The 8,638-nt window shown below is 35.7% G+C and overlaps 2 protein-coding genes across 11 annotated transcripts; one reads left to right on the top strand and one right to left on the bottom strand.

Moving 5' to 3' along the window:
- The first annotated feature begins 1,321 nt into the window (after nt 1–1,321).
- Nucleotides 1,322–5,956, top strand: LOC104102175 (uncharacterized). 10 transcript variants are annotated; one of them, XM_009609817.4, is made up of 5 exons: nt 1,338–1,467; nt 1,787–1,896; nt 3,147–3,192; nt 3,403–3,636; nt 4,958–5,956. In XM_009609817.4, the coding sequence occupies exons 4-5, from the start codon at nt 3,483–3,485 to the stop codon at nt 5,755–5,757; spliced, it is 954 nt and encodes a 317-aa protein (XP_009608112.1). In that variant the 5' UTR covers nt 1,338–1,467; nt 1,787–1,896; nt 3,147–3,192; nt 3,403–3,482; the 3' UTR covers nt 5,758–5,956. The 10 variants fall into 10 exon arrangements, with proteins under 10 accessions (XP_009608117.1, XP_009608113.1, XP_009608112.1 ...); XM_009609819.4 differs by having other exon boundaries at nt 1,357–1,462; XM_009609818.4 differs by lacking the exon at nt 1,787–1,896 and having other exon boundaries at nt 1,337–1,467.
- A 280-nt stretch (nt 5,957–6,236) lies between these two features.
- On the bottom strand, nt 6,237–8,391 carry LOC104102176 (uncharacterized). Its single transcript, XM_009609823.4, has 3 exons — nt 7,696–8,391; nt 7,498–7,573; nt 6,237–7,323 (listed from the first exon to the last, which is right to left on the bottom strand). Exons 1-3 carry the CDS (start codon nt 7,735–7,737, stop codon nt 6,371–6,373), a joined length of 1,071 nt encoding a protein of 356 aa, XP_009608118.1. The 5' UTR covers nt 7,738–8,391; the 3' UTR covers nt 6,237–6,370.
- Between the last annotated feature and the right edge of the window lie 247 nt (nt 8,392–8,638).

The raw sequence follows: 8,638 nt of genomic DNA, 5'->3' as shown, positions 1-8,638 counted from the left end.
CAACAATAGCGCGTTCATATTTACGACTTTATTAATATTATCACATTCACTTCAGGAAATAGATTAATATTTATCAAAAATTCTCATCCTTCAGGAAATCGAATATAATTATCTGAACGCACATTAATCACATCAAATTGTGATGCTTCAACCTCTTTTAAAATATTTACTACTTCAGGAGCAAATCCAGGCGTGCATATAATATAGAGAATGTTTCTATAGCTTATCTTTAATTGTAATCATAGAAAGCCTAAATTATCACTTTTGGTGGTTAACAAAATTTAGTTACAATGAGATATATGAAATATAACCACGTCTGGTGGTTGTATATTTCTTGCAAACTCTACTAGAGTTTAAGTGGATCTAACAATGCTATCCACTTTGTAATCCTTTATTAAGATAATAAGGATGAAAACAAATACCAAAATAGGTACTGTATACGTAACATATAACCAAGCAAGCGATGATAAAGATATTAAAATATAAGCAAAAGGCTCAAATTAAATTACACAAATTTGGCCACTCCATATGTAAGTGATATCTACATCACTACTGCCAAGAAGAAAAACTCACCACCTCAAGGATATAATCTGCCTTATGATGCTCGGAATGACCAAGATCTGACCACGGACATAAGAGTGTCGCCTTACATCGGAGATGAACACTGAAATAGAAATTAAATTCGATGTAAGTGCTCAAAATGGCAGAGTCTCGTGCTGATAACGTGTTATAAAATAAAGACTAAAAAGAAATAAACTGAAGACAAGTATAGAGGGAGATTGATATTTTATTCAACTTTCAAACTTATGTTTATAATTAACTGAAAACTCTTCTATCTATAAAAGAAAGAAAGCAGCTACGAGACTTTTCAGGAAGCAGCTGCAAGGCTTTTCTTTAGCTGCTTGTAAGCTATCTGCATGAGCTGCTTGCAACCTGCATGTTTAATAAGAAGCTGCTGCAAATCATTTTATTGAGTTGCTTGCAACCTGCCTGCATGAGCTGCTTGTAAGCTGTCTGTATGAGCTGCTTGCAACCTGCCTGTTTAATAAGAAACTGCTGCAAATCATTTCATTGAGTTGCTTGCAACCTACCTGCATCAGTTGCTTGTAGATAAACTTCAACAGAGTACTAAATGAATAATTTTTTTCAGGAAGATATCTATAGCGGAGTAATGAATAGACATCCACAATATAATATTTTCATAACATATCGGATTTTGTTTCATATTTAAGAGCTCTTTCTACAATATTTTTTAATCACATTACTGAATAATGAAGCAACGTCGTTTAGACATTTTGGCTCTATTTTCCAGGTCGTGTCTTCGAACTTTACTATAACTTGTGTTATTTTTTTTTAAAAAAAACTTTGCTGTTAACACCCTTCTCTCAATTATCCTGTTCGGTCAAATGACAAGTTACTCGCGGCTCACTTTTCCTGCTCTCCCGCCGACCGTCACAACCGGGTGAGGTTAGTTCGTTTATATTAATTGGAGGGTCCGTCAAGGTTTTCCTTGTTTGTTTGCTCAATGATTGTCTTTTCACAATTTGAAGGCGACTGATTTGTTGGTTTTGCTGATTGTTAATAAATTAACCCCAAATTGAAATCTAAGTTGATTGGTTGCGGATGTTAGTAGTTTTTGAAGTGAATAAATTTAACTGATAATTAAACAACTTGAGCAAAAATGACTTTTTTCATTTTAAATTGGATCGATTACTAGCACACCTCTTTTTATTCTTTTGTGAAATTTCATTCTATTAACTCATAATGTTTTTTTTTGGCTATCTAGTTGAAGTGGAGATGATATATTAAAGGAGTCTAAGAGCTAACGATCATTACAGAGGATGTGTGTCCTTGAAGAGACCGAGTTGATTGAGCCTCTCAAAACTTGTCTTGAATGTTATTTTCGTTAACTTACTCTTACGTTGTTTAATCTCAGAAATGATTCAGTACCTTTGTCGTGATGTTGAACGCTCGTTATGGTAGACAAGCTTTTCATTTTAGTTGCATATAGTCAAGTGTCAACGTTGTAGTGAGATGTCTATGACTTAAAGAGTGGTGTGTGCCATTTAGGGTGTGTTTGGTATGACGGAATTTTTTTTTCCCATTTTTCACTTTTTGGTTGCACAAAATAGTTTGGAAAATATTTTCCTAGATATCACATTTTTTCTGAAATCGGAGGAAAATGACTTCCCTAAAAAAAACATTTTCCAAAACCCCCCACCTACTCTCACATCTAACCCCAACCCCCTCACTCTTCTCTCGCCTACCCCGCCCCCCTTTCCAAAAAGTTTTTTTTTTTCCAAGATTTCAGTTTTTTTCTTTTTACTCACCGCCACCCCCCACCCCGCAAATTTGTTTTTTAACAATTTTTTTACATTTTTTAATTTTCTGTTTTTTCGTTTTTCTATACCACACCCTCTCCCCTGCATTTTTTTTTTTTTTGTATTTTTAATTTTTTGTTTTCTGTTTTGTGGTTTTTCTGCACCATTCACCCACCCACCCCTCACCCCGTGACAATTTTTTTTTTTTTTTATAATATTTTCAGTGCTAGTTTTTTTATTTTTTCGATTTACAGGTTCAAAATTTTACGAGTTCCAAAATTATGAGTTCAGAGGTTTATGTGTTTGGAAGTTTGCGGGTTTAGAAATTATAGAGTTTACGGGTTCGAAAGTTTAACGGTTCACAAGTTTATCAAATATTTGGGTTAGGAAGGTTGTTGGTTCGAAAATTTATGACTTCATGTTTATTGTATCTAAATTATTTATAAATATTTTTAAGTTATTTTCCTTAATTTGTGTACCAAACACGAAAAATGAGTAAGATTATACTTGTTTTTCAAGAAAACATTTTTCACGAAAAATATTTTTCGTTATACCAAACCGACCCTTAGTTCTTAAAATTTTATTTAGAAACAAAGAGTTTTTTATGTTTGATAGCTTAAATCCTGAATCCAATATTGGACGTTATGGTATTAGCAAGAAGTTGTAGGACTGGTACTATGTAATGACGAAGAAATCTAGTTATATGTGCTTCTGATTACAACCTTTCTGCTCCTCATTATTCTTTGATTAGGAGATTCGATCTTGTAGATGTTTCATTAATATTTGTTATTTGTCTATTAACTTGTATTGGATAAACTGTGACAGCTTAGAAACAAGATAACGCTGAAGAATACTGGAGATTAAAATTAAGGTAAATGGAGTTGATTCTAAAGAGAATTTCGTACTTCTTGAAAAGGGGAACTATAATAAGTGTAACAAGGAACTATAAAAGAATCAAACACACCACACACAATAAATACTTGAAACTTCATCACTAGTCCTCTTCTTGGAATCCAAAATTCTACCTGATTTCCTCTTTGTTTTTCCTAACACTAATAAATAGGAGTATTTTTTTTTTCAGCTGTAGTAGTTTCTTCTTTAAAGAAGCTGGTGCGGAGTTAGGGTTGAGTTGTATGGTTTTATCTCTGCATAAATCGGAAAATGGCTCGAAGGTTTTCTCGCCTTTGTACGGTTGCCTGCATGTACAGATCAATTGCTGGAGTCAAATTGCAACCACCAATCTTGCCCTGCACATTCCAGTCTTGTCCACGCACTGTTCTCCATGGCTATTGTTATCCTATGCTCCAACTTCAAGGTCAGTTCTCTGCACTCCTCTCAACCTAATTGGTTAAGTTATAAAGCTTGAAGCTTATTTTCCCTCTCTGTGAAGTAATATTGGTGTTTATAAGGCACCGTTTGGGCATTCAGGAGTATTATAAGTGATGGAGATAAGGCTTCTTTTCATGTGGCCAATCTGTTTGTGAGAGTTCTCAATGAAATATTAGAAGCCCTAGACTGCTCCAAGGCAGTCCAAGGACAGAATAAATTATTTCTAGAATTTTAGTGGTGGATCAGATTCAGAATAGGGATTGCTCAGTTGTGGGAGTAACATTTAAGGATTTCTTGAGTTTTGGATTGACTGACTTCTAAAGTTTCTGCTTCAATCTTATGCCGTGTGTATAATCTCCAATCAGTGAATGAATTTCAACCTAGCATGGAATCGTCTAGTGAATAGTTTTGAACACATCTGTGCTTTTACTTCAATATTTTGCCTCGTAAGTGCTACTACTTGTGTCTCTGCTGTTTAACCATGACCCTGGACAAGTATTTGTTTTTTGCATGTCAGCATTGTTCTTAACTGCTTTCTCGTTCCATGAGTCTGCTACATGTATGTTTATGTGATTGTCACTTTTCATAGACTTCTTCATGGCTATTCCTACTTCTTCTTTCAAGATAAAAACTAATTCACATTCCTTTCTTGTGACGGGTTTTTGCATATATTCTATCAATTGATTGTTGCTGATCATAATCATGATCAGTTGAAAAGGACCCTAAAGTTCTAACATCTCTATAGTTATCTAACAATCTATAGCACTGTGTTTCCTTTATTGTTTATCTTTTAGGCAAACCATACTTCACCTGCTGATAAAATCACAGCTCACTTTAAAACAGACTTACTTATATATGTCTGCCCCAGTACGTGAGCACTTCTCCTTTCATTATAACTTGTCGGTTGGCATTCTTATTGTTTCTTGAAGTTCTTTCTTCTGTTCTTTGAAATGAAACTAAAACATATAAATTTGGAAGATCATCATTCATGAATGAAATTCTGTATTCTAAGTTGTTATACATCCATAGAACATGTTAGTGCTTGTGCCACCATTATCTGACCTCTTTTTTCCCATGAAACTGCAACAAATTTTTAAAATTAAATTTTCCTCGAAGTGGCAACAATTTTTTAGAATTTATTTCCTGAACTTGCTATGGATAGAACTTCTGGTTATAGGTCAGAAGTCAAAGCAGCTACTTTTTGGAAATATGGAGTACTTTCTGCACACAACATTTTGAACTTTTTTTTCTTCTTGCAAGTATAGTAACTTGCAAACAAAATTCAAGAGGTGCTTTATTTGATGCAGCATTGAGATCATATGCACGTAACAGACGTTCCAATTATGATCTATTTGGTGGCGGTATACCTAAACCAGATGAGTTTAAGAAAGCCTGGGCAAAACAAATGGATGACGAAGAGAGACGTCTTTGGACAGCAAGTGAAGATGAAAGTGACTCCGATAAAACTGATAGTCATAGCCGTCTCAAGAAAGATATTAGGAAAGCTAAACAACGAGCAAAAGAGCAAGACGGTCCTATTGATGCAGATGATAGTGACGAACTGAGAAGTCTGTGGTCCGATAGTGATGAAGAGAAGACATTATGGACCGGTAGTGAAGGAGATGATGATGATGATATTCCAACTGAACCATACCCGAATGAAAAGAGTGATAGCTACATTGATAAACTGTTTGAATTTGAGGAAAAACCTCAATATAGAACGCTCTCTGAAGCCTTGAAATCTGAGCAGGAACCTGAAGAGTTATCTCCTGGAAAGCAAGCTAGAAAAATTGCAGTGGAAAATGCCCTTAAGAAATTGAAAAAAGGACCTGATGGGCGTTACATCAATGTTTGGGAGGTTATGAGCGATGTGGACATTCTAATTGGTGCTTTTGAGAACATCATTTCAGGGCCAGAATACGCCGAACTGAGACAGGGAGGACCTAAGAAATTGAATATGCAGTTTTTCAAAGATATACAAGCTCGTATGAGAGATCCAAACTATAAGTTCTCTCCTGAAATGAAATTGAAACCAAAGAGCAAAGTGGTACCTAGAAAGAAATGGCAGAAAGCAGAGTCTAGGCGTAGGAAAGCACGGAAACGATAGCTTCAAAGAGGTGCCATTTCTTTTAGCATCTAAACATTATACCAATAGATTTATGTCTTAGGCGCTGATACCAAGTCTCTTTAGCTATTAGATCAGAGATAATTCAGGTCTAGAAGATTTGTCAGCAGTTGGTGGACTTGCTTACTGCTTTCTGTAAATTGTTTATGATTGCTCTTATGTAGGCATTTTACTTAGATTACTTATTCTTGCTACTGAATAGGAACCAGAATTTCATAACTAACACTTTGAGATAGGTTAATTGCTCTACAGCTACCTCTCTATTTTACCCGGTACCTGGAGTTTCACATTACTGCATGTATACTGCAATTGTCATTGCAACGTTTGTCTCCATCAGAGGTGGAATAAGTAACTTGTAAAATAAAGCATGGCAACAGGTTAAATTACTAGGATAGGGAAAAAACGTTTTTACACTGTAAATGTATATAAGTGATTCAAATGTAAAATGTGCTTATGGCCCAAAAAAAAAAAAAAAAGAAGAAGAAGAAGAGGGAAACGAGAAGAGTTTAAATGTTAAACTTGAAATTTAAACTACATATAGAGGTGGAGACGGTAATCTCTCAAATACTATAGCCATTCACGTTCCAAGGATGGCTTATGTTGGGTGGGAAGACACCATATCTCTGATTGAGAATACTCCCTGGTTCCAAGGATGGCTTATGTTGGGTGGGAAGACACCATATCTCTGATTGAGAATACTCCCTGGTTGATACGCGTAGATATCACTGTTGAAGTTGTCAATGCCATTGCCATGCATGTTCTGCCTGTAAGAGTTCATCATTGTTGAAGCTGGATAATTGTAACGGTAAGCCTGCATGTCATTCATCTCACTGAATTGCCTTGGTTGATATCCATAATCCCCCCGAGCAGTATGTAAGTTCTCTAGTCCTAGTCCTTTGCTTTTCAAATCAGCAAAATGGGAATTTACATTTTTGAGACCTTGGTTTGGAGCAAAACTAGGATTAGTGCTTCGGAGACCTTGAAAATCAACTATTGAATTTCTTCTACCAGCTTGTATACTTTGCAGATTTTCAAATGGGGAAGTTATTCCAAAATCTGCATTGTTAGTGATGTTTTCCTCCTGACTAAAATATGGATAATCCATGTTTCCTAGTGCATACAAGTTTTGGTTTGTTTCACCTGTGAGGGAGCCAATGCCGATACTCCGGTCCAGAAACTCATTGTTGCCCCAGTGATCGAAGCCTCGTTCAGTAGGGGCAAACATAGGCTTCATCTTGGAGGTTCCAAGAGAATTGTATGAGCTGTGCATTTGGTTTTGGTGCTTGATATTATTGAGCCAGTTAAGGAGTTCCGGGTTCTGAGTCTTCTCATAGTCACACCAGTTTAGAGCTCCCTGGTTTTGGTGATTGTTGTTATCATTGAACCTGTTATAGAGTAGTTGTATTTCTTGGTTTTCTAATGGGTTCTCTGATAAAAGCTCTGCATGTTTCCCTGATTTGTTTAGTTTCTTGATCAGTGTTGCAGCTTCCACATTACCATATACTATGACCACTTGTTCTTCGACATCCATTTTCACTTGATAAACCCCTGAAACCAAATGTTTTAGCGGTAATGTAGATGATGTCTCTTTCTAAAATTCTAAAAATATAAACTTCCCCTGCCCTTTTTGTTGAAAGCAAAGAAACTGCTTATAGGTGGCGAAAACGATATGTACAGGTTGGAGAAAGAAAGAGGTAGATGTTGTAGGTGAAAAGTAAGTACCTTCAATTCTTTTAAGCAGTTTCTTCACCTTCCGCATGCACCCATGACAATGTATCTGAACTTTAAGAACGTAAGTCTGTAAACAGAAGAAAAAAATGAACACAAACAAGTAGTTAAAGAAGACAGAAGACAATGGTAAAAAGAAAATACTTAGAAAAAAGAAGAGGAGGAACTTATGAGAACTAATTAGCGAATGACCTGAATTCTCACAAACTCATATTCTTGGGCAGTTGCAGACATTTTTCAGCCTTTAGTTTGTCCTCTTTTGTCAAATGAAGTTTGAACTACTTGTTCCTATTTTAAGTCTTCCTACTAACTTGTCTCGGAAGGATCACTCTACCAGTGGCTAAAAATAAGCCACAGTTTGTACTAGTAGAGTGGCAGAGAAATGCAGGCACCAAATACATGACCAGAAACAAGAATATGAGGCACTATATTTCTAGCTAGTCCTTTCATCTCAAATACAAAAACAACAAACCCCCAAAAATGTCAGTGTCTGTAGTGATTTTGTGCTCTTTACACAGAGAGAGCACCCCCCCCCCCGGGGGGGGGGTGGGTTGGGTGGAGGGTGTAAGAAAAGTGTGATTTGACCAGTTGAATAGTACTTCAGGGAAATGAGGATTGACAGTTGAGATAAGGCAGGCAGCAGAGCATCCTTCGTTTTTCCATTTACAGGTAAATGCTGTAGTAAAGATTCTTAAGCATGACAATGTGTGTGGGAATACAGTACTACTACATGATTTGATCGTAGGCAGCTGCTTCAGCCACTTTGCTTCTTTTCAGCCTTCTTCCTGCTCATGGATTCCCTCCCTAATTAATGTTCAAAGAATTCGAAAGTGTACACCGTCTAGAATACACAGCTCTATAATAATATATAATAATATTGAGTTTAAGTTTTTTGCAATGATAATGTAAGTTTTTTATGTATAATAGGTTAGATATAGTAACCTGAAAAATAGAATATCGTAATCTATATAACAAGTTACTAAATTACATAGAGAGTCCGATCCAGAATTTGAAGTTTATGGATTTATATTGTAATCTCAAATTTATATACAATAATAATTGGGTTCACGGCTAGATATATATAGATATTTAGTGATTTTTTAATAGAAATACAGGGTCTACGCAAAATTTAATG

This window comes from Nicotiana tomentosiformis, chromosome 2 (genome assembly GCF_000390325.3).
Source record: "Nicotiana tomentosiformis chromosome 2, ASM39032v3, whole genome shotgun sequence".
In the NCBI taxonomy this organism is placed as follows: Eukaryota; Viridiplantae; Streptophyta; class Magnoliopsida; order Solanales; family Solanaceae; genus Nicotiana; species Nicotiana tomentosiformis.
The sequence above is the reverse complement of the archived record's forward strand: the minus strand, read 5'-3'. Positions and strand labels throughout refer to the sequence as shown.